Raw genomic sequence first — 25,289 nt, 5'->3', positions numbered from 1 at the left:
ATTATTATAAATCAAAGTTCTGGCTGCTTAACTAGAGAAAGAGATGTTCAGCTGGCAGGGCTTTGTTTATAAATTTTTATAAACACAATTAATATACTACTTTATCCTAAAGCAAAATAAATAAATAAATAGAATTTTTTTTTTCTACCTTTGTTGTCTGGTTTCTGCTTCCCTCATCTTCTCATTCAATTCCTTCTTCTCTCTGTGCCTTCCATTTGCTCTGTAACTGTGCCTCTCCCTTCACCCCCCCCCCCCAATTGGTCTGGTACCCATCTTCTTCCCTCTGCTTCCCCATAGTCTGGCAACTCTGTCTTCTTCCCTTCCAGCGTATTCTCCCCACTCTCTCTTCCCCATTCCCTTCAGCGTCTTCTCCCCACTCTCTCTTCCCCATTTCCCAGCGTCTTCTCCCCACTCTCTTCCCCATTTCCCAGCTTCTTCTCCCCTCTCTTTCTTCCCCAGTTCCCTTCAGGCAGCTTCAGCGTCTTCTCTCCATCCCCCCACCCCCAGCACCCTTCATGCGGTTCAGCAGCTCCCTCCCATCAGCCAGCCGTGCATCTCCCTCCCTCTCTTCCCCTTACCTTCTCTTCGTGGCGATTTCTATAAGGCTATGCTTTGTATTGCAGCTGGAGCCTTGAAGTCGCATCGCGTTGGCTGCTGAAAAAGTCTCCTCCAATGCAACCGGAAAAAGGAAGTTAGAAACATAGAAGATGACGGCAGAAAAGGGCCACGGCCCAACAAGTCTGCCCACTATGACCCACCCCCTAAATTCTTCCCTGAAGTGATCCCACATGCTTATCCCATTTTCTCTTAAAGTCCAGCGTGCTGCTGGCCTGAATTACCTGCAGTGGAAGACTATTCCAATGATCAACCACCCTTTCAGTGAAGAAGTACTTCCTGGTGTCATTATGAAATCTCCCACCCCTGAGTTACAACGGATGTCCTCTTTGTCGCCGTAGGTTTTTTAAGAAAAAAAAGGAGACTTTTCCAGCAGCCACACATGACGTGACTTCAAGGCTCTGGCTGCAATACAACGCATAGCCTTATAGAAATCACCACAAAGAGAAGGGAGAGAGGGGATGTGGACTGCACGCTCGTTCACCGCGCGTGCTCACTCCTTTAACTGCGGAAACAAGACCATTCACTGCTCCACGGGACGGTGATGGCCTTGTCCCCGTACTCACGGTGATCTTTTATTGTCACCGTTTCAGCGGGTTATTGCGGCTAGCAACCACCGTGTCATTCTCTATAACATATCTCCTCGCTCTTCCTGGGGTTAGGTCAACAGCAGTGAGTCAGAAATCTTCTATCTGTGCTACTTCCAACTGCACTCAGATAGTAATGTCAACTGGAACCACTCTACACCATCCCCACTAGTCTCACTTCCTGGTAGTATAATTCAAAGATGGGCAATCTTGGTGATTATATTTGACTTGGCGTATAGCTCTACTGTGCCCTGAGGTGTTTCACAAACAGAGCCTTCCAAAAACTTTGTGAATGTTGTCCATGGACAGGCTGCTTCTGACTCCACTGCCTCTCACACAATAAGAACAAAGAAGGCAATTGGTAAAAGGAAAGCTGATTCTACTGCCTTCACAGACAGAACTGTAACCCAAAGCATTTTATAAGTATGAGGCACATCAGAGCCAGACTAGAACAAAGAAGTAAACACATCAGCATTTGCAAACATTTGTGGTCTAACACATGCAACAATAACTTTTTCTATGTGTACAGGATGAGGGAATGGAAGAACAGGAGTAGGCAATTCCAGTCCTCGAGAGCCGGAGCCAGGTCAGATTTTCAGAATATCCACAATAAATATGCATGAGAAAGATTTGCGTCTCAAGGAGGCAGTGCATGCAAATCTATCTCATTCATTGTGGATATCCTGAAAACCTGACCTGGCTCCAGCTCTCGAGGACCGGAATTGCCTACCCCTGGACTAGAAGATAAGTAGAACCAGCAGGGTAGGCATTAGAAACATAGAAAAAAGCAGCAGAAAAGAGCTATAGCCCACTAAGTCTGCCCATTCCAAGTATCCCCTCCCCTGAATTTACTCCCTTAAAGATCCCACGTGAGTATCCCATTTTCTCTTAAAATCCGTCACGCTGCTGGCCTTTATCACCTGGAGTGGGAGTCTGTTCCAATGATCCACTACTCTTTCGGTGAAGAAGTACTTCCTGGAGTCGCCATGAAACTTCCCTCCCCTGATTTTCAGCGGATGCCCTCTGGTGGTCGAGGGTCCCATGAGCCAGAAGATATCATCTTCTGACTCGATGTGTCCCGTGATGTACTTATATGTTTCAATCATATCTCCCCATTCTCTTTTTTCCTCAAGTGAGTACAGCTGCAATTTTTTAAATCTTTCTTCATACGTGAGATCTTTGAGCCCCAAGACCATCCTGGTGGCCGTTCGCTGAACCGACTCGATCCTCAGCACGTCCTTTCGGTAGTGTGGTCTCCAAAACTGAACACAGTACTCCAAGTGAGGCCTCACCATGGCTCTGTACAACGGCATCATAACTTCAGGTCTCCTGCTGACGAAACCTCTGCGGGGGAATAAACAGCTCCAGGGGGTCAGGATGTCCTTCCCTTCTCCCCAACCCCCCCCCCCCTCACCTGTTAAAATTGCAAAAGGGGTCACCACAAAGCAGCGAGTCTCTAGCACTGCTCATGGTTTCCTCAGCGCTGTTCCTCTGCCACTGTCTGTCCGTGGAAAAAGAAGTTGCATTAGAGTGGCATCCCTTGGCAGAGGAACAGAGCAGAGGAAGCCACAAGCAGTGCTAGAGAATCATTGCTGCACCAGTGACCCCTTTGCAGTTTAAAAGGTGAGAGGGGCTTTGGAACAAGGTGGGAGAAGGGAAGGATATCCCAGCCCATGGAGGCACCTGGAGCAGCTGATTTTTAAATGAATGGAGATATGCTGGAATGGGAGGGCATGTGGTAGATCCAGGGGTGGGGTGGGGTGGGCTGGGAAGGAGGGAAGAAGGGAGATATGATGGTTGGGAAGGCATCTGGTGAATAGGGAAATCAGGGAGAGGGCAAAGAGGAGAGGAATTGGGGGCCCCCTCCTTAATTTCTGCTCTGGGCCCCAACACATCCAACACTGGCCCTGAGAACCAGTAAGTATATTTTACTTATTTATTTAAAAAATGTAATATTTGTGTTTTGGGTATGGGAGGGGGAGGTAATATCAATTAGTTTTTATTGTTGAGGATTTTACAGTTTGTTTTGTTGGCTATTACTGCTGATTGAAAATTAATAAAAACATTTAAACAAAAATGTATGCAACACCTTAACCTAAGCGGTTCACAATAACAAAAAACGAATCCAACAGTTCTGCAGTGGAAATCAAGTATCAAAACCAAAAAAAGAAACTGCAGAGATGATGGCCTGGAATCAGGAATTTTATTAAGAAGTCAACAAATGTTGTTTTCCAAATAATGGTTCTTTTTAAAAACACCGGGACCCGACAAGGTCCGTGTTTCGAAGAAACGCTCCTTCCTCAGGGGTCCTAGCTGCAAATCGTACTAGGTGAAAGTAGAACCAAATGGAAATAGAAACCATAAAACAAATAATTCTCAAAAATTTGTGAAATATTGCTTCCAAAGGAAACGCTGGTCAGTATGAAACTGTCAGCTGAGAATTACTTGTTTTATGATTTCTATTTCCATTTGGTTCTACTTTCACCTAGTACGATTTGCAGCTAGGACCCCTGAGGAAGGAGTGTTTCTTCGAAACACAGACCTTGTCGGGTCCCGGTGTTTTTAAAAAGAACCATTATTTGGAAAACAACATTTGTTGACTTCTTAATAAAATTCCCGATTTCAGGACATCATCTCTGCAGTTTCTTTTTTGGTTTTGGTTCACAATAAACATACACAATAAAAACAATAAATAACTAAGACAAATGCAATCATTTTCATAGCTATTCCCAACCAAGTTCACCCATTAAAATTAAATCTACAGCCCCCAAATCCTAATTCTTTTATGTCAACTTGCTAGACTACTGCTAGAAAATGCACATTTCTTAGGACTGCTGCTACAATCCTAGCTGGCCCATGAATGCTTAAGTATTAGCTCAAGGATTTTCAAATCCCAGCATATTCCACCCCCCCAAAAAAAAAACAAAAAAAAAAAATTATCTCTGTCACACTAGACAGAAGCTCTATTTTTAATGATCCTACAAAATGCTGATCATTCAAAATGCTGATCATTCCATAGTGTTTCCGTACCAAAGAGGATACAAAAAGAAGCACTTTCCTCAACAACATTTCCCAAAATCACTTCTGTGTACCAAATGCTAACCTTCCAGCGTTAGTAATTACAAATTTATTACATCAGCTTTCAAAATAACTGAATCTTTAATGCTATTATCAAAAAAATAAATACAATTCAAATTTCTCAGTTCAATTTGACAAATACTGGCGCTGAGGATGTCTTTGACATGAAGCAAATGAAGAACATTGAAGAGCATTTCAAGTGTAATGTGTCCTATTTGTTGGGTTTCTTACAACGAATGGCTATGATCACATTTAGGCCACTAGCTCCTGGAAGTAGCTGTAGATTTCACACATGCACAATGACATTCTGCTCCTGCTCTTCTTTCAGTAAATAGTACACCAGTTGCTGCCGTCACTGGGCATCAATCCACCTGTGATGAGCAAGATAAGGTCGACAAACCACCATATTCCCAGACCTCCAAGGGTCAGCAGCTTCCCTACAGCAGTGCCAGTATGACCCAGGCAGAATCGATCCACTCCGAAACAGCCCAGAAAGAAGGAGTAGAGGAGAGTGGTGATAAAGTAATGCCCAGTGTACCTTAAAGGGAAGAGGAAGTTAAAAAATAAGAGACCAAAATATATGGGAAAAAACCCCCAAAACAAACCAAAAACCTCAAATTCTAGCATTTCAAGCCATTATTATATTACACCATAAACAGAGATTAGGTTCTTACCTTGATATTTTTTCCAGTAGATAGGGATGGTATGCTGAACCATAGGGTACTCAATCCATTTTTGCGAGTATACTGCAGAAAGATGTCAATCACAGCTCTTTGAACATCTCCCCTTTCTTCCTGGTCTCTGCCCCCTCCTTCAGTTTGTCCCAAAGCATGCAAAAACGCTAGATTACAAATCAGGAGAAAGAGGGATACCAGGAACTCCCCAAAACCAAGATTCTGACCTGCTCATATAACGTTATAACAGTCAATAATGAACTGTAAGTTATAAATGAATAAAACATTCCTATTAAACAGAAAAATACATCAAATAAAAGCAACAGCTTTAATATTAGTGCTCCAGGGCTCCTAGTGGAATATTTGCTCCCTAAAGAGGCTCACTAGTCATATGCCATGCCCTGGAGGTCACATGGGTGCTAAACATTTCACTCGGCACAGCACATGGCACAAAGGCGATTTTCAGCCGCCCATTCTTTGCAAACAAGGAATGATATAAGGGTCTTGGAGTCAGAGGACTTCATCCCCTGGCACTTTGGAAGCAAAATAAGGTGTTTTGGAGAAGTTTGAGAACTTAGAAAAAAAATATAAATAATTAGAAAAATCCAAGATGGCTTCCATGAGCAAATTTTAGCACAAAAAAAAAAAAAAAAAAAAAAGCTTAAAATCACCTCAGGGCTAACCAAAAACATTTTTTTAAAAATAGGATTTTCAGGGAGCCAAGGCTCTACTGTAGAAACAATCAAAACCATCTTTTGAAGACACCCTCTCCCCCCCCCCCCCCCCCCGATTTTTCCCACAGGCTGTCATAGCTTCACTCGTAGACCATGTGCTGGGGAATGGTGCTGCTGCTGTCTGCTTCAGCTCCTCTCAGGTGTAGCTGTTCTAGGAGAGGCCCTCTGCTTCCAATCACTCAGTCACTTTGCTGGGATATTCAGGCTGCCATTCGGACCTCCCCAGCACAACCCTCAAACTCCCAGACCTCAGGACTTCACGAAAAAAATGGGAGGAGACAAATATAGCTGGTACCATGAACATCCTGAAGGAACGCTATTAGTACCCAAACAGCCTGCGCTCCAATCCCTGACCAAGTCAAAGGGGTGAGCAAATGCCAAGGGAGCAGACCCTGAGCTCCACGAATCTGAAACAGGTCTCCTAAAGATATACCTGCCAGCTGCAGATTTAAAATCTGTTCTTCACGCAGGTAGAGTAGACCTTTAACAAAAGGGAACTCTGACTTCATGAAAAGAAAAGAAGAAAAAAAAAATGCATGACTAGAGCAATAAAAAAATCGTAAAACTATGCAAAATAAATAAGAAATAAACCGAGCAGATCAGAAGACACCTTTCATACTCACCTGCAGAAAGAAAAACTGAAGAAGGAGGAGGTGAGCAAAAAGCTGAAATTGACATCTTTATGCTTGGGAGAATGGATCAAGTACTCTATGGTTCAGCATACCATCCCTATTGCACTGGAACAACCATTAACAAATTAACACTTTTGCACAAATGTACAATTAAGTTCTTTATACTTTCAAATGAACAGATAGGGAAAATACTTAAGAATACCCGATTACTATTCAGTGTATTGTAAACTGCTAAGAGTGAATCTTTTCATGAAAAGGCGATGAGTAAAAAATAAAAGACCTAGACTGACCACTGTTAGCATTTGTGCTGGCATATCCAGAGGGCCAGCAAAGGTTCATAGGATATTACAGTTTATTAAATAACCTGACCCTTGTGAATGCCACTACAAGCAGACTAGATGCCTCCTACCTTCTGGGCAACTTAAAGACCAGTACTTAAGACCAACAAAAGACCTTTTGCTTAGTGCTTGGTAGTATCCCTTCAAGTCTTTGACTTAAAAAAAAATATGGTAAAGAAGGTGTTTGAGTAGAACAAAGGTACCCAGACAGCCTGACTCTGAGAACCATTTCTTCAAAAGGGTCATACCTCCTTGGCCACTGTTTCAAACAAATACCCAATTGTAACAAAGGTACTGGGAAATACTGAGCAAGGAATTCAAATCTATAAAAGATAGTCTTCATCACCCTGCCTCCTCTTCCTCCTTTCAACTACACACCCACCCAGACAAATACATCATTCATTCAGGCAGGACATACACTCCCTGCTCTCTCACACACACCTCCTCAGCCAGACACATTTTCCTTATACATGCACAGAAGCTGCTTTGTAAACAAGTTATGCTCTATATTGTAATAAGCTTATTTCTGCATTATATACCTTTTCTGTACCACTTGGCTATTGTTTCATTATTTTACTTCTCACTACCTCGAGGCCTGAACTGAGGACCCAAAAAAGATAGGCAAAAAAAAGCAAAGATTACAGCCCCATTAGGAAAAAAAAAAAAGGATATTAAGATCATTGGACCATCATCCACATCTTACATTGTACAAGCAGATTTCCCAACTACAAGTGTTGCTCAATTGTTAAGTATTCTGCTCCACCTTGTGGACAGGAGCAAAATTATATCTTAATTATCTTCCATAAAAAAGAACTGCAAAGTTGATGTGGAAGCTAGAAACCACTTTGCGCAGTCCCCTCTCTTGCCAAAAGTCACGCTTGAATTCATAATTCTAAGAAACGGATATCTTCAGTTTGGACACTCTATGGGCAGAGGTAATGGTGAGATCCATCAAAGAAGCTTGGTCCAGTGGCTCATAGGGTGGACTGACAAGTGCCCCGAGAACCAGGTTAAGATTCCAAGTCGGAAACAGCTGCTGCAGTGGAGAGCAGAGCCATAATGCGCCCTTTAAAAATCTAACCACATCTGGATGAGCTGCAAGAGAGCCCCCATGGGGCCAAAGCAAGAAAGCTTGGCTTTCTGAACTCTCAGAGAGCTGACTGCTAGGCCCTTTTCCAGGCCCTCCTGGAGAAAAGCGAGTACAACTGGGACCGACACAGAGCTTGGGTCTTCACTCCTCTCAGCACACCAGGATTGGAAACACTTTCATGTGTTCGTGTACACTGCAATGGTCAACTTATTTTTGCTCAATAAATTGGTAGCAACTATATCATCCAAGTAGCCTTTGTGCACTAGGGCTGCACACTCAAGAGCTATGCTGTAAGACCAAAGCATTCTGGATCCTGCAGGGCCATGGGGCCCTGCATAAATAGTTGGGAATAACAGGGAGGCTCGAGACCCTGCCCTCGCTGTAGACGTACCAGGTCTGCATACCATAGGTGTCTTGGACAATCTGGCGCCACTAGAATCACCTATCCTCAGTGTGTCTTGATTTGGCATAGCAAACAACCTATCATGGGCTATGGAGGAAAGGCATAGAGAAGTTCTGCTGTTGGTCATGGCCTGCGTTTTCAGCTGAAGAACTGAGCCACCTTCTTGTTAGAGGCCAATGTCATCAGGTTGAACATTAGATAGTCTCATCTCTTCACTATATAAGTGAAGGCTGTCCGGGACCATTGTGGAGGCCAGTATGGCACCAGTAAACTCTAGATCAGGACCTGAGTCTGGGCATGCAGCTCTTGCAGTAAGTTTCATATGGTAACTCTAAGGAAGGTATTCCCTCTGTTCATCTTCTACCCACCAGGGATGAAGCCAGCACTTTCCCCCTTCCCTGACCCCAGTGCTCTTCCACCCACTAGGTATAGGCATAGGGGTATAGGCATAGGCTCCTGCAGATAATCAATCTCATTCAGCAGAAAAGAGCTCTGGCTAACTGCTTGAGCCCCACCCAGGAGTGTACATAGAGCTGGAGGGGAGTGGGTGAGGCTGAAGAAAACAGAGCTACTCCCTGTCTAATCCATCCCCTCCCCTCCTTCTCCCAGCGACCATTCCCCAGGATCTAGGGTCTGCGGCTGTGGAAGTCCACTTGTACAATGTCCACTCCTGTTACATGCGCCACCGAGAACACTAGAAGATGAGTTTGCACCCATTAAAAGAGCATTTGGGCTTCCAGGCATAAGGGTACACTCCTCTTTGTGCCCCCTTGGCAACTGACAGACTACCACCATTGCATTGTCTAAGAAGACTCAAACTACCTTGTTCTGCAGGGCACTTTTGAATTTCAGGAGAACCAAACGAATTGCCCGAAGTTCCAAGCGACTGATCAACCACTTCCGCTGGCAAGGGGACCAGCATCCTTGGACTGGACATCCCTCACAATGCGCTCCCCAGCCATAAAGGCTAGCATCAGTCATCAAGATCACCCATGTTAAGATAGAGGGGAATTCCTCTGGAAAGAGCGGATTTAACTACCAGCCTCCGCTACAAGCCTCCACTGTCCAAGGGAGCCGCAGATCCCTCTGCAGGCACCAACAGGAAAGGGACGCCTCTTGGAGCGGATGTAAAGGGGGAAGGGTACAATGTCCATGGTTGCAACCATCGACCCCCAGCATCTGCAGGTACTGCCAGGCTGTTGGAACGGGCATGCTCAAAAAGTTTTGGATCTGTTGAAGTTTCTCCTTGCGTGCTTCCAGTAAAAATACCTTGTTTGCTCCTGTGGCAAAGCAGACCTCCAAATATTCCAAATCTTGCATCGGAACTAGGTGGCTCTTCCAAAAGTTGACCACCCAGCCAAGCTTCTGCAGAATCTGGACAACTTGGTGAACCACTTGGTGTTCCTTGGATTCAGACTGGGCTCTGATAAGCCAATCATTCAGATACAGATGGATTGAATGCTCATTCTGTGCAGGTGGGCCGTGACCGTGACCATCACCATCACCATCACCTTATTGAAGGTCAGAGGTGCTGTAGCCACCCCAAAGGGCAAAGCTGTGAACTTAAAGTGCTGAGATTACCAAGAGCAGAACCAAGCACAAGCTCACTGATCTCCAAGGACTCTAGTGCATCCATTTCCCAGTGACTTTTGTCAAACAAAAAAATCTTTACAGAAAGGGTGGTAGATAAGTGAAATTAGAGAAGGACATGGGGAAAAAAATTTGTCCCCGGCTCCGCCCCATCCCCGTGAGCTCGTTCCCGTCCCGTTACACGAGCTCCATCCCCATCTCCACATGTATTCACCACCAAAGTGTACAGTGTCTGTTCCTCTCCATCCCCCTTCAGCACTCTTTGCCCGGCCCAGCAGCCCCCTCCCTCCCTCCTGCCTGCCGTGGTCCAGCAGCTCCCTCCCTTTACCTAGGCTGGTTTTTTAAAATTTATTATTTCAGACTGCAAATGTCTGAAATAGTGCTCCACCATAGTGTCAATTCGGCATGGGCCTGTAAATTGGGATGTTTAGTTATTGGTTCTAGAAGGGAATCTGTGACAGTGGCAGAGTTAGTTTCTGGGTGGCAGCAGGTAGAATCGTGCGGGGAGTCGACAGTTTTGGTGGGAATTTCCACTATGTCTGTTGCTGCAACAGCCTTTGACCAGCCACTACGTCTCTCTTTGGAGTCCTTTCTCAGCGGTTCTACTAGTGGCTGGCTTACTTTTTTCTCTTACATAAGAACATAAGAATTGCCGCTGCTGGGTCAGATCAGTGGTCCATCATGCCCAGCAGTCCGCTCACGCGGTGGCCTTCTGGTCAAAGACCAGCGCCCTTGAAGTCATGTGCGGCTGCCAGAAAGTCCACCTCTGACGCAACCGTTGGAGTTTGTTGGGGAGGGAGGGCTGTCATGGGGGGGATGCTTTTTTTCTTTTTTTTTCTTATGGTACAGATATTTTGCAAAATATCTGTGCCACTGAAAAAAAAAAAAAAGAAAAAAAAAAAAATCCAGACTGACCTGTCGATTTTTACCAACAGGTCTGTCGGTTTTTTCCGACAGCTAAAACCCCTGGGGTTTTTTTTGCATTTGCATAGCATAGCCAAGCAATTTTAGTGCATCAATCGCTTGGCTACTTTGCATGGGGCTTTAGTTAATTTGCATGGCCACATAGGAAAATGGGCAATCGAGAGGAAAAACACACGGTGAGCCATTTTGTGAATCGTGCCGGTAATAGCGATCGTTGCTAAAGCTGCAATTTACAAGTAAAGAGAAGTCTGGCAGTGGAAACTAATCACTAGAGTTAGTAACACATATGAAACATGCACATTAACATTATTAGTAACTAGTTTCTGCTGCATAACATGGGACATCTTGATAAAACAATGCATATAACAGCTTAGTGTGTACTAAATGTGGAACTGCACAACAGTAACTCTAGATGAAAAGCAGAAGTTAAGGGCTCTAAGAGTGTCAGGTAGCTGAAGATCTCTCAGGCTGGTGATAACTACCATTTCCCCGGTATTAACTTGATAATGCTGGGCACTTACTTAACACAAGCTTTCTTCCCTCGTAAAAATGAGCGAGGTGGTACACAGTCAATGTCATCCAGTGCCCTACACTGAACTTGAGTGTGGTCAACGTCAGCATATGCTTGGCCTCCGAACTGTGAAAAGAGCATAAAATATTAATTAAACATTTGCAATATGATGTTTAATACAAAATGTACCTCTAATTTGAGCTACAAGTAGAAAGGCAAAAAAAGATCAAACTATTCAGTAAAGCTAGTAACCTTCTTTCTCTACCCAGCATCACCATACTGTGTTTCTATTTGAAGAAAAGAATCCTTAGGAGGGGCTTTTTTAAATAAAACATCTCCCCCCCCAAAAAAAAAAGTCCAGAAAAAACATCCATCTTGCAGCCGTAATCAAACAGAAAAAAACGTCTAGATTTCCTGTTTGATTATGCTGTGAAATGGATATTTTGCACTGAAAATGTCCAAAATGAAGAGCCATTTTCCAAAGTGAAACATCCAACTTTCAAACACTGAAAAAATAGGGACATGAACATCTATCTGGCATTATTTTCAAAACTATAGCCAAAGACATCCCTGAAGACAAAAGAAGTAGCCTAGGGATTAGTTAAGTGAACTAAACTAAGGGCTCCTTTTATCAAGGTGCGGTAGGCGGTTAACCACCTGCTGCGCTAGTTGCCAACGCCTCCATTGACGAGGCGTTAGGTTTTTGGCTTGCCGCGGGGGTTAGTGCTTGATGAAATGTCCGACACGCTAACCCCAGTAGCGCACTTTGATAAAAGGAGTCCTAAGGGATACTAAGGGACTTTTTTTTGTAAATATGATCCTTCCAGAATCTGAAAAATACCTACCGTACCTTAATATACACCACTTCAATAATCTTCAGACTTGCAGGTGTCTAATATATTTAGGACCAGTAGGTAATGATGTTTCTGGAAGATTCAGATTAAAACCAAAACAAAACATGAAGCAGGACTTGAACCTGGTTCCCTCAGTACACTGTCCAGTGGTCTAACCACTAGGCCAGTGTTTCTCAACCTGCAGTAAGCGGACCGCCTGTTCCTCCCTCCCCTCCCCCTCCTCCCCGCTGCTGCTACTGCAACTCCGGGTAGGGCCAGGTGCGTGCAGCGATTTCATACCACCAGCCTTCTCTATGAAAAAAAGAAAGGCAATCAGAGACTCATGAAATCACCAGACAACAAAGATAGGAAAATGATTTTATTTTCAATTTAGTGATCAAAATGTGTCAGTCTTGACAATTTATATCTGCTGTCTATATTTTGCACTATATTTGTCTATTTTTCTATAGTTGTTACTGAGGTGACATTGCATATTTTAAAGTCATCTGCCTTGACATCTTTGGAAAAAACTCTGAATATAAATGATAATTAACATTTTATCTGCGTACAGTGTGCTTTGTATTTTTTTAATTTTGTGGTTACTATTATATATTAATAACATTATATTGTGTGTATTTGAAAAATGGATGGAAGAAATTGCATTACAATTAGTATTATTATTATGGGATGGAGTCAAGGGAGGAGTTTCGGCAGGGGTACTGTGTTGGTATTTTTTAGGCTTAGGGGGTACTTGGCTTGAAAAGGTTGAGAAACACTGCACTAGGCTACTTGCTTTGTTCAGAATGGTCATAATACCTATAGCTGACAGTTTCAATTTCAGGGGAAAGGGAACTAGTGGGGGATTAAAGAGGGATCATGCCTCAATTCCTCCAGTGGTCAGTTGCTCAATTAGAGCAATGTTTTCTAACTTGGATGTTACTGAAGCAGGTCTAAATAAAAACATTCCTTTAGACTTGAACATTTCTTCCCATTTGAAAATCTGCGCCTAGACATTTCTGATCATCTAAAATAAAATTTTAAAAATAGGAGATTTAGCATGTTTGTTCTTTTGAAGAGATAAAATGGAAGATTAGGTTTATACCTTCAATAATCTTCTTTCTGTTAGTCACTGGAGGATTCCAATACGCTAGGGAGGATCATAATCTATCTATCTATCTCATAATCTATCTATCGCTGTTTGTCGACTAAAAAGTGCCCGGCCTTCGAGATCTCTGCTGAAGCTAACAAGACCCTCTGGGGCTAACCCCAGCTCTTTTAAGATCAGACGGAACGCCTACTGTGAGAGGGACCATGCTCATGAGTCCAGGAACCTTCAGCCAAGGTAGTCTGCCTGAACATTGTTGACTCCAGCCCCAAGGGCTGCCGAGAAAGACAGAAGATATGCTTCTGCCCAGTGGAACACTGATGATCTTTCTGGCCCAAGAACCTGCAGATAAAACCAGGCCAAGAGAGCCAGACGATCCAGGAGAATTCTGATTGGCTGACAAAGGTTTTGTCTACTTGCCTTGAGAAAAAATACACAACCCTGTCTGGAAATGAAGAGAAGCCCCAGAAACTCCAGCCAAGTGTCTTTTCATGACCTTGCCAACACCTGCAGCAGAGAGACTACCATCTCCACCACACCTTCGTACACCCAAAGATATGGAGCTCAGACACTAGCTGTCCCAGAAAGGGTGGACCTGGACCCCCCTGTTGGCAGAAAGCCACAACTATCATCACTTTGACAAAAATACAGGAACTGTTGCAAGGACAATGGGTAGAGCTGCGAACTAGAAATGCTATTGCAGAACATGGAAATGCAGAAATCTACAATGCTCCGGGCAGACTGAAGCGATATAGTGATGGAGAATTTAGTGATGGAGGTAAGCCTCTGTGAGATCCAAGAACACTAGAACTGGATATGTTTCCTAGCTCTCAGGCTATGGGGGCTGGAGCTTGTGCTCAGAAAAGTCTAAATACAGCCCTTAGGGTGAAGGTCGTTTTTTGGGTTTTTTTGTATAATTCGTTTTTAAATAACATGGTCAATTACTGCATCATTTATCACCAATTAAGTTAGGTGCCTATCACTGCTTAACTTTCGGCATCCCTACGAAAATCAGGACCATAGTAAATAAAGCCAGGACTGCTTCAGAAATGTAAAGTGAACATTATTAGGTACACTCATCTCCATAGGTGTCACTTCGGAACTGGATTCCCTCATTTTTGAATTCTGATCTTATTGTATTGGTAGGCAAGGGAAAACCTCCAGATCCTGATATTCGGGATGTAGTATTCCCTAAGGTACCCCCTTGTTACCTGTTTTAATTTGAAATATTATATTAGAATTTTGAAATTAGAAAATTACACAAGCAAAACTGTGGATATCAACGCACAATCAAACTCCACAGTCCGTAGCAAAACATATGAACATCTCAATCATAAGTCACAAAAAAATCAATAACAAAGTACCTTACTAAGAATGGATATCCCCTCCAATGAAACCCCACCCCCACCACCCCCCCTCAGTAAACTGAAACAACCCATATAGACAACCCCCTGTTGTTCCTTCAGGAAGTCATCCCCACACAATCAATCCCCCCGATTCCCCTGCACCCCCAGTAAACTTAAACCAAAGTGTCCACCTTATTACAGTCCAAATTCGAACAGAAGAAGAATAATGCCCATGACGCTTAGCTATTGAAAGCTCCATTGTACACATATTGTGAAACTTCAGAGACATTCTAGGATAGTGGGTGCCTCGGTCCGCTTCCAATAACTAGCAATTAAACATTTAGCAGCTGCCAAACCCCAACGGCGGAGTTTAGTTTACCAAGAATAATCACACACATTGTTTAAGCCCAATAAACATTCCCTTGGTACTAAGGGGATCACCAATTGTAACAGTTGAGATAAACATCCAATCACCCGTTTCCAAAAAATCTGCAAAGGAATACAATCCTACCAAATATGAAGAAAGGTTCCCAAAGCCTCCCCACACCTCCAGCACAGTGCATAAGTCCCAGGATACATTTTATGTAACCTAGCTGGTGTATAATACCACCTAGTAAACACCTTATAAGCGTTTTCTTGGATAAGAACACAAGAGGAGCCCTTGCCCATTTCTAGGCAAAGTTGAGTCCATTCCCTCTCTGAAAAGGAACATCCCAAATTCTGCTCCCATGTAACTTTATATTTAGGATAGAAGGAAACAGAGCCCCTAAAATATTGGTAAAGAACTGATATGGGCTTAGGCAGACTTCTAAGTTTGATCCACAAATTTTCCAAGGGAGCAGCAGAGCTAATAGATCCCCCAGTCCATCCCTGAGAGTGAATAAAATGTCGGGTCTGGAGTAAGCCAAAAAATCTCCCTGGGGCAAGGCACAACAAGTCTGAAAGACCTCAAAAGATACCAGGATCCCCTTATGTAAAACATCCCTAAAGGTCTGAAGCCCTATACGCCCCCAGCGCAAAAAGACAGAGCTCTCCCTACCCACAGGAAACAGAGGTTCATCACATAGCGCCCCCAAAAGGGAAGACACCAACCCATCTCCCCATCTCCTCCTCGTTTCACACCATAAACGCAATAAATGTCTCAGAAAAGGATTACACAAGCCCCCTAAAAGCACTCTTTCTGATAAAGAAGACCAAAGCCAAAACCGTAAAACATGGGTTCCCACAAGTTGTTGCTCCAGTTGCACTACACTCTTCACCTCAGCAATATCCCAATCCAGCAAAAATCTCAACTGCGCCACCCGATAATACCAAAACAAATTAGGAAGCGCTCGCCCCCCGCAGGGTCGAGGCGACTACAGACACTGCCTAGAAAGTCTCGGCGGTTTCCCCTGCCAAATAAACTTGAAAAATGAGGCATGTAATTCTCTAAACACCAAGGTAGGAACCGGGATAGGTAACGTTTGAAATAGAAACAATAAACGGGGTAAAATATTCATTTTAATAGCTGCTATCCGCCCCCACCAAGACAGCCACAACCCATTCCACCGCTGAAGATCTCCCCGAACCTGAACAATGGGAGTATAATTCAAGGCATACAGCTGAGAAAGGTCATTGGAGATATAGATACCAGATATTTAATCGCCTTCAAGGCCCAACGAAACGGGAATCTCTCCGATAAACTCTTTTTCACCCAGAGGGTGGTGGACACATGGAACGCGCTTCCGGAGGCCGTGATAGGCCAGAGCATGTTACAGGGCTTCAAAGAAGGTTTGGATAGGTTCCTAGAGGATAAGGGAATTGAGGGGTACAGATAGGAGTTGAGGTAGGATATAGGAATAGTCAGGGACCATTGCACAGGTGATGGGCCTGGAGGGCCGCCAAGGGAGCGGACCGCTGGGCGGGATGGACCTCTGGTCTGACCCAGCGCAGGCAAATTCTTATGTTCTTATATCATCTGCAGTCAAAGTGACGCCCAACAACTCCGATTTATCCTTATTGACAGTAAAGCCTGACACTGATCCATATTCCCCAAAGATTTCTAGCAAAATAGGGAGGGACATTTCCGGATCCCACACATACAGTAGGACATCGTCAGAAAACAAAGCGATACGGTGTTCCTGATCTCCAACCAAAACCCCTCTCAAGTCCAAATGCTCCCGAATTCAAAGTGCCAAAGGCTCAATGGACAAAGCAAACAAGAGCGGGGAGAGAGGGCAGCCTTGGTGTGTTCCCTGTTCTATCGGAAAAAAGTCTGTATAGCTCCCATTAATCTTAATAGTCGCCCTCGGGGATCGATAAAATGCCCGAACCCAGTTTAGAAAGAAAGCTCCACACCCCATCCGCTCCATAACCTGTCATAAAAATTCCCATCCCACCTGATCGAAAGCATTTTCCGCATCAATAGCTAAAAGAGCCACCTTATCCTGAGTCTGCTGTGCAGCCCATAGGAGATGTAAAGTTCTTCTTATATTATCACTAACTTGTCGCCACTGAATAAAACCCGAATGGTCCATATGTATCAATTTGGGCAAGCACTTCCCCAACCGAAGGGCCAAAACCTTGGCCAAAATTTTTGCATCAGTATTTAAGAGTGAAATGGGCCTATATGCACTACACCCAGAGGGGTCTCTCCCTGGTTTAAGCAATATAGAAATACCCGCCTCTCCCATAGAAGGAGGTAGCAAATTACCAACCCGCACCCCATTAATAACTCGGACCAGTACAGGGGCGAGAACATCCCGATACTGTTTGTAAAAACTATTGGTATACCCATCTAAACCCGGTGACTTACCCAATTGTAATTGGGTAATGACCCCTACAACTTCCCCCAAAGTTATGGGCCCATTAAGATGTTCCATGTCGGAGTCCTCTAGCTGCAGGAGAGTCACCTTATCCAAAAATGCAGTGATAGATTCCAGATGCTCCCCCTCCACCTTCCCATATAATTTGGTGTAAAAAGAGAGAAAAACCTTTTTAATAGCCCCATCAGTACACTGAGTAATCCCCTCCGCATCCCTGATGCGTGTAATAGTGGCTAGTGCTTGCCGCAACTTGATATATCGGGCCAGACACAAGCCAGCTTTATTACTATATTCGTACACAGTTTGGCGCAATCGCTGTCTATAGAAATCAATTTCCTCCATCTGCAGAAGAGAAAGCTCATGACGCACTTTCAGGAGCTGTTTAAACACTCCAGGGTCTGAAGAATGTTGATGCTGTCGTCCCAGGGAAATGAAACTTTCCCTAAGAAATAAAGCCCTGCTTTCTCGTACTCGCTTGAGGCGAGCACCCCATTTAATAAAGACCCTTCGAATTACTACTTTGAGAGCATCCCATAAAATGGAATCACTAACTGTATCATTATCATTATACTGCAAATAGCTATCGATAGCTGCTCCCACCTCCCGCACCACCTTGGTGTTCTTTAACAAGGACTCATTAAGCCTCCAGAAAGTACGGGCGTCCCCTACGTCCCAGAAGCCTGCACATGCTACCCAAATTGGAGCATGATCAGAAATATGTATGGCTTCTATTTCAGCTCCCCTGATCCCCCCCCCCATTGATTACGATGAGTCCAAAGACTATCAATCCTAGCATAGGAACAGTGAACAGACGAATAATGGGTATATGACCTCTGGGATGGATGTAACATTCGCCAACAGTCAATCAAACCCAGGGAGGACATTAACGCAAGAAAGGCCCGACGAGGGGCTCGTGAAGAGGTCTGGTGTCCTCCCTGAGAATAATCCATCTTCACATCAGGAGTGAGATTGAAATCCCCCCCAAATATACTGATCCCACCACAAAGTTCACCAAGTCCTCCTTAAGAGAGGCATAAAAAGCTGCTTGACCCTCATTAAGACCATAAACATTAAGCACAGTAATGGAGCGGCCCTGTAATGTTCCCTATAACACCAGGCATCTCCCCATGGGATCCCGATATACCTTCTGCACCACTAAACCCAATCCCTTACGTATAAGAATTGCAGGGCCTCCCACTTTTCTAGTAGTCGTCCCACTTTGATGCGTCCATATTTGCTCAAAATAAGGAGATTGTAAAACGCCCACATTTCTGGGCCGCAAGTGGGTCTCTTGAAGCATACAAATATCCCACTGCATGCGAATCAATTCACGGTACACAATACTGCGTTTACCTGGACTGTTCATCCCATTTACATTCCAAGATCCAATAGTAAGAAGTTTACTTGCACTCCTCCTCTGTCCCCCCCCCCCCACCCCTCCTGCAAGAAGCTGATCCCCTCTGTGAAGGACCAGCCAGTCCGTAGAAAGTGAAAGTTACCCCAGGTGACTAGTCCAATCTGCTTCCCTAAACTCTAAAGCTCAATAAGTAACAACAGCACGAAAAACAGCAAAGTATGCTAGGAGTAAACAGCAAAAATTGCAAAACAATAGTAAAGTGTAAAACCGGAGACATCACACCGCCCAGTGATACTCCCGGTCCAAACAGTCCAAAAGTTCAGTAGTAAAGCACTACAAGGGCATCAGGTCCCCATTTTAGCCGTGCACTTTCCCAAGCGCAAAACAGTAGTCCATGCCCCACTCTGTACTAGCTGGCTCCATCAAAGGCACTGGCTCAGGAATGTTCACACAGCCCAACTCTCGCATGGCGGACCAGGCTTCCACCACTGTATTTACTCGCTGAGACCTCACATTGACTATAAGCCATACTCCAAAGGGGAAAAGCCAGCGATATTTGTGCCCGCCATCCCGCAAGGCCTGCGTTACTTCCTTAAATGCCTTGCGTTTCTGCAACGTGGACCAGGCCAGATCTTGATATACTCCCACCTCCAGTTCTTTCCAACGGAAATGGGGATGGCACCTCGTTGCTTGCAAAGCCCGCTCCTTTAGGGCATAATCAGCAAAACAGGCTATGATATCCTTAAAACCAGGACCTTTCGCCGAACCCAAGCTCCGGTGAGTCCTCTGTAGCTGGATCTCATCAGGCACCGCAGCTCCATCCACACTAAGGAGACTGCGACAAAACTCCAGCACCACATTCTTGCAGTCGCGGTACACCACCCCGGATTCCTTTAAAGCGCAGATTACAGCGGCGCAACCTATTTTCAAGATCTGCCACTTGCGCCTGTAAATCTTGTAGCTCCGTAGAGAGGCAATCCGCTGATTCCTTAACCCCCGACACCAATGTGGACAACGCCTCCACGTGTTCTTCAGAAGCCAATACTCGGGTGCCCAGCTCTCCCATATCAGCACGAAGCTCTGCCAAAGCTGCTTTCACATCCACTCTCACCCCCACCATCTCGTCCTTGAGCTCCCGAAACCACATCTGAATAGATTTTTGCGCCTCCTCACCAAGCTCCAACTGAAGCGCCACGGTCCCAGCATCCGCCGACTCCACCTGCAGCGAAAGCCCCTCAGCCATCTTAAGCGGCTCTCCATTACTCCCCGACACTTCACTCGCCTGTTTCTCTCCTCCATCTCCGAAAAACTTAAACTTGTCCAGTTTTTTACGAGTCGCCTTAGCCACAGCAACCGCGGAACGACTCTGCGACTGAGCTAGCACAGCGCTGGAAGCTTTAAACTCCGTTATTCCCCTCGGCCCCTATAGAGCTCACAATTCAGGCAGCCATACGCTAGGATGACGTCACTTCCTCCCCCTTGTTACCTGTTTTAATGTTTTTCTTAACTTATTAGAGCCATCTTACTACATTTATGTTGATGATAGGCAGATTATTTTTTCCATTTGATATTTCAGTGTCAAAGGAATGTTGACCATGAATAACACTACCCAAGGCACTACACCCTCCAACCTAGCTGCTTATACCTTAAAGATTTTTGATAATGGTGATATAGGGCAATAGCCTGAACAATCTCTGTGAGTCTCTTCGCATTAAGAATCGCAGCTATACAAGAGTTATCCTAAATCTAGAGCCCCTTTAAAATACTGCCTTTTAAAATCCAATCCTAAGCCTATGAAGCCCATAGACCTTCCCTCTCTTCAAGTGTTTAATGACCTGCTCTTCTTCAAGAATCAAAATAGGGCAGTTTTGTTTAGCCCTGTGCCCATAATTTAACTCTAATATTTTTCTGACTTCCACTAATATTTAACTATTGGTTACCAATTTGAATGAGAAGACAGTTCTTTTATTTGAACTCTAATATTTTTCTGACTTCCACTAATATTTAACTATTAGTACCCCAGTGACATTATAAAGAAATCATAATTTAACTAGGGCAATCTTACCCATTCAAAATGATTGTTTAGCATTGCCCCCTCCACACCTAAAGGCCCCTGAGAAACACACACTTTTGGGGATCTTATCAGGTATCTGGACTAAGATTGATTACTCTCAGACAGGCTACTAGGCTCAATGAACCTTTGATCTGAACCAGTACAGCACTGTAATCCTTATGTAGACTTGATTGCAACATAAGTTACATTTCCTTAAAGAGGTGTCTTTCGTCTATCTAACCAGCCAAATTTCAGCAAGCTTTGTAAATTAAACATGCCTTTTTTTTGGCTGCAAATAGGAATTTTTTTTTTTATTACCTTTTTACATCCATAACCAAGGAACTGCTGCACACTGGAATTCCCAAAATGGTCAACGGGTTCTTCACATTCTATGAACTCCTCCGGCCTACGTAGGATAATGAGAATTTATAAAGATTTAGAAGACATGCTGAAAAACCTCATTTAAAGTGAAGTCCAAATAAGAATATTTTTTAAAAATACTTTAAACTAAAAGAACCAAGTGGTAGGAATGTATACAAAAGAAGATTGGAGGTCATGACAAGATAAGATTGTTTCTATAGTTTTGTGCTTTTAGTATCACTCCAAGTCATATTTCCCAAACCCTCTCCACTGCAAACTCCCTTTTTCTAACAATACTTCAATATCCAAATGCAATTCCATTAAAATTTCAGCATACAAATCTTGCAGCTCTTTTACCAGTCGAACTGCATTGTGCGGGGAAGACTTCTTTTTCATTGTTTTAAAAATGTAATTAAATACAAAAGTGCATTAAAGGTGCATCCTAGCAGCTGTGTTACTACTACTCCAGGTTTCAGATCTATGTAAGCAAGTTCAAGTTTATGTAGAAACAATGATTGTATATATTTGTACAGGAAAAAATGGAAGGGTCACTTGACAGATGTGCCCATATGCTACTGTATAAAAGTGATTGTGAATATGTATAAAGATAGACAAAATATCATATCTCTCAGTAATAGAGAGCTGATAATCAAATTAACATTAAAATAAGTTATACTGTTTATAAAAAATTACACACACACACACACCCTTTACAAAAGGGTAGTGCAGTTTTTAGTGCTGGCCGCAGCGGTAACAGCTCAGACTCTCATAGGAATTCTATAAACATTGGAACTGTTACCGCTTGGGCCGGCATTAAAAATCACGCTACGCTTTTGTAAAGGGGGGGGTGGGGTAAGTTACATATAGACATAAAACCATACACATCAGAACAAGCATTTAGCACTTAGCAGTGTTCTCTAAAGTTTTAGCCAGCTTTCATGCTAAGTGATCTTTTTTTCAACACCTTAAAAAATTTCACATGACCCCAGATGATGAAGTAAACAAAATAGATCTCCATTTCCCTTATCCACTTCCTCTTCCCCTGAATGAAGGTAACAGCAGCAATAGCCAGTGCAGGGTCTTCTATGCAGAAGGCACTCGGAGACCTGAACTGTGCATGAATTTCCAGTCTAACAGGACCTACGTCCTGCCTTGTTTCTACAATACCATATACTGACAGCGTCACCCCACGCTCTAACCCCACGATTTGGGAATAAGCGAGCTAGGGAATGGGGGAAGAACAGGCCAGTATTAAGATATGGCAAAAGCAAGGAAATCAGTCTGGGCATTTTTGCCACGGGAGGAGGGGTGTGTGTGAAATGTCACTCTAGCTCAGACTGAAGGAGGTGTAGGCTGCAGGCAGGAGCCCTTCTCCCCAGCTTCTGCCCTGGGCCTCTACATGTCTTACACCAGCCCTAGGGTGAAGGTTGTTTTCTTTGCCCTACTCCAACAAAAAGGCATTCAGACTGTAATACCTCCCCTCCCCTTTTTAAGCACTTATCTGACTGGCCCAACTACTCAGCGGCAAGACCCGGAAGACTGCTACAATCAAATCAATCGCTTCACAGAATAAGCAAACACATCAGGCACAATGACGCTTACAGGTAGGCGCAGAGCACTAATGGAGACAGCGGATCGTACTCGACAGTGCTGTTGGCCCCGGCAGAGACCGAAGATCCGGGACTACTACGTACAGTGCCAGTGACAGCGAGGAAGGCAGTGGCGGCCCCGGTGGTGGAGCTCAGGCTCGGGCTCGTAGTGTTTTGGGAGTAGATGAGGGAGACGCAGTGTAGCAATAGCACGTTGACCAGGAGCAACATCTGCCCACATAGTAACAAGTAACTCACAGACAACGGCCCGTACATCTTGCAGCCGCCCCTCAAGCCCAACGTTTACGCGGATCTACGCCGAACGCCCATGCCAGCGTCAACCAAACGGAAAACAAGGAGGCAACGATTGATGGCTCAAAAGGCCAATCAGCGAGAGGCAGTGGGGGTATGCTGTTACGTCCCCCTCCCAGCCTCAGTTAAAGTTCCAAGATTTTATTTGTATTGTTTGCACTCTGCTTATTTCTATTTATGTTCCAAACTCTATCACTAAAGGTCCTATTATACTTTAAAGGTAATCCGCTTATGAACAGCGTTCTTCGTTTCTTAACAAAACAATACCTCTCCATTTAGTGGGAGATTGGTCCGGTGATTTAATGTGTCCCTCAAGAGGTCACCGAACCATGAAAAAAAGAGTCCGGCTTTCCTTTAATTGTTTATTTGGTTTTTGGAGGGGGAGGGGTTTCAAGCAGACTGCTGGCTCTGAAGTATATTGCAAGGGGGGCAAAACTTGACTGCTTGTGCTCTTCATTCAATTTGGCTTAAAAAAATATTTATTATTTATTGAAGCTGCTAATGGCTGGGAAGACAATTCAGAGCGGTTTACATGAGCTTCTGTAATGGTGATACAATACATGAGTCTCTCTCTCTCTCAAGGTGTTACAATTCTGGGAAAATTTTTGCACTGACAATTAAACCATCAATGCATGAGCTTCTGTAAAGATGTTCTATACAGAGTTACAGTTTCTGAGATGGTTTACAATAAAACATAATTACATAATTAAACCATAATAATCAATCTACCTGCTTATGTATGCACATATTACATATACATTACATTACATTAGTGATTTCTATTCCGCCTTTACCTTGCGGTTCAAGGCGGATTACACATGAGTTGATTAAGATATTAAGAAGTACATATTACTAAGATATTGAGAGAGATTAGGGAATAGTTTGAACATTTCCTGGTTTGTTGATGGGTAGATGGTATTGCAGGAGGAGTTCGGGGCTTGTTTGGTTGAGTTATATTGGTTGTATGTATTTTTTGAAGAGTAGGGTTTTTGTTTCTTTTTTGAAGGTTTTGAAGTCTGTGGTCAAAGTCAGCAGATTGGTGAGTTGACGGTCTAGTTTTGCTGCTCTGGTAGCCAGTAGGTCGTCATATATTTTTTTTCGTTTGACATTTTGTTAGTGGAATGTTGAAGAGCATGGGTGACATTTTTGGTTGGTGGGTGTGTGAATATTGTGTGGGTTCTCCTGTGTCTGGTTGAGGTGGAATGAGTTAGTCTATTGTTCCAGTAGGTAGGGCTGTCTCAGTTTATAGCTTTGAATAGTAAGCAGTGGAATTTGAAATCACTCTGGTTTGTATTGGGAGCCAGTGTGAGTCATGGTATGCCTAATATATATACATATGTATTAGGGTTGTGTACTATCTTCATATTACTTTTTTTTTTTTCTTTGCATGCATAGTATCTTTGCATGCATGTTTATCTTTGAAATATTATCTTCCTCAGATTCTAGTTTTCTGGACTTCTGTGCTTTGTCGATTTATATCCTTAGTGTGTTCATCCTATCGTGTTCCTGATAGGATTAACACAATTAGGGAGGGGGGTCTAGCCAGCTGTCTCCTCTACCTTGTTTTATTGGCTGAAGTATTCTGTGAAGAGGATGGTTTTTAACCCTTTCTTGAAATTTCTGGTATCCTTTTCTAGTTTTAGTTCCTTTGGGAGGGCATTCCACCACTTTGGAGCCATCAATGAGAACCTTCTTTTCGTGACACTTTTGTATTTGATGTCTTTGAAGGAGGGAATTTCCAGCAGATGATTTTGGCTTGAGTGTAGTGCGTATGTTGTTGTGTGCTGATGTAGTGTGGCCACTAGATATTGTGGTTCAGAGAGATTATTGATTTTGTGTGTCAGCAGTAAGATCTTGAATTTCACCCTGCTTTCAATCGGGAGCCAGTGTAGTTCTTTCAGTAGTGGGGGGTGGCACTCATCTCCCTCGATTTTCCTAGCAGAAATCTTGCTGCTGTGTTTTGTACCATTTAAAACTGTTTAATCATGTATTTTGGAATGCCCAGTAGAATTACTTTGCAGTAGTCAAAGATTGAGAGTATCAGGGTTATTATTACGTTGGACATTGCTTGATGGGTGAGGTAGGGTTTGAGTCCTCTGACCCAGTAGAGTTTGCCATATGAGTTTTCACAATGTGTTTGATCTGTGTTGTCATGTCTAGGTTTGGGTTGAGCCATAGTCTTAGGTTTCTCACCCCATCCATGTAAGATTTTATGGTGTTACCATTCAATGTTAGTTGGTATCTTGGTCTATTTCCTCCCCATTTGTTAATTAGCAATAGTTCTGTTTTCTCCTTGTTGGCTATTAGTCCATTTGTTTGGAGCCATCTGAAGATTGTTCCCAGGCCTGTTTTGA

At 43.7% G+C, this 25,289-nt stretch overlaps 1 protein-coding gene across 1 annotated transcript; it reads right to left on the bottom strand.

The window, feature by feature from the left end:
* Positions 1-4,337: 4,337 nt before the first annotated feature.
* TM2D2 (TM2 domain containing 2) lies at positions 4,338-23,092 on the bottom strand. Its single transcript, XM_033947622.1, has 4 exons — positions 22,637-23,092; positions 20,993-21,080; positions 11,187-11,302; positions 4,338-4,818 (listed from the first exon to the last, which is right to left on the bottom strand). Exons 1-4 carry the CDS (start codon positions 22,897-22,899, stop codon positions 4,605-4,607), a joined length of 681 nt encoding a protein of 226 aa, XP_033803513.1. The 5' UTR covers positions 22,900-23,092; the 3' UTR covers positions 4,338-4,604.
* Between the last annotated feature and the right edge of the window lie 2,197 nt (positions 23,093-25,289).

The sequence above is a fragment of the Geotrypetes seraphini genome, chromosome 6 (assembly GCF_902459505.1).
Source record: "Geotrypetes seraphini chromosome 6, aGeoSer1.1, whole genome shotgun sequence".
Classification (NCBI taxonomy): Eukaryota; Metazoa; Chordata; class Amphibia; order Gymnophiona; family Dermophiidae; genus Geotrypetes; species Geotrypetes seraphini.
Note: the sequence above shows the minus strand (reverse complement) of the source record. Positions and strands in the feature narration are given on the sequence as shown.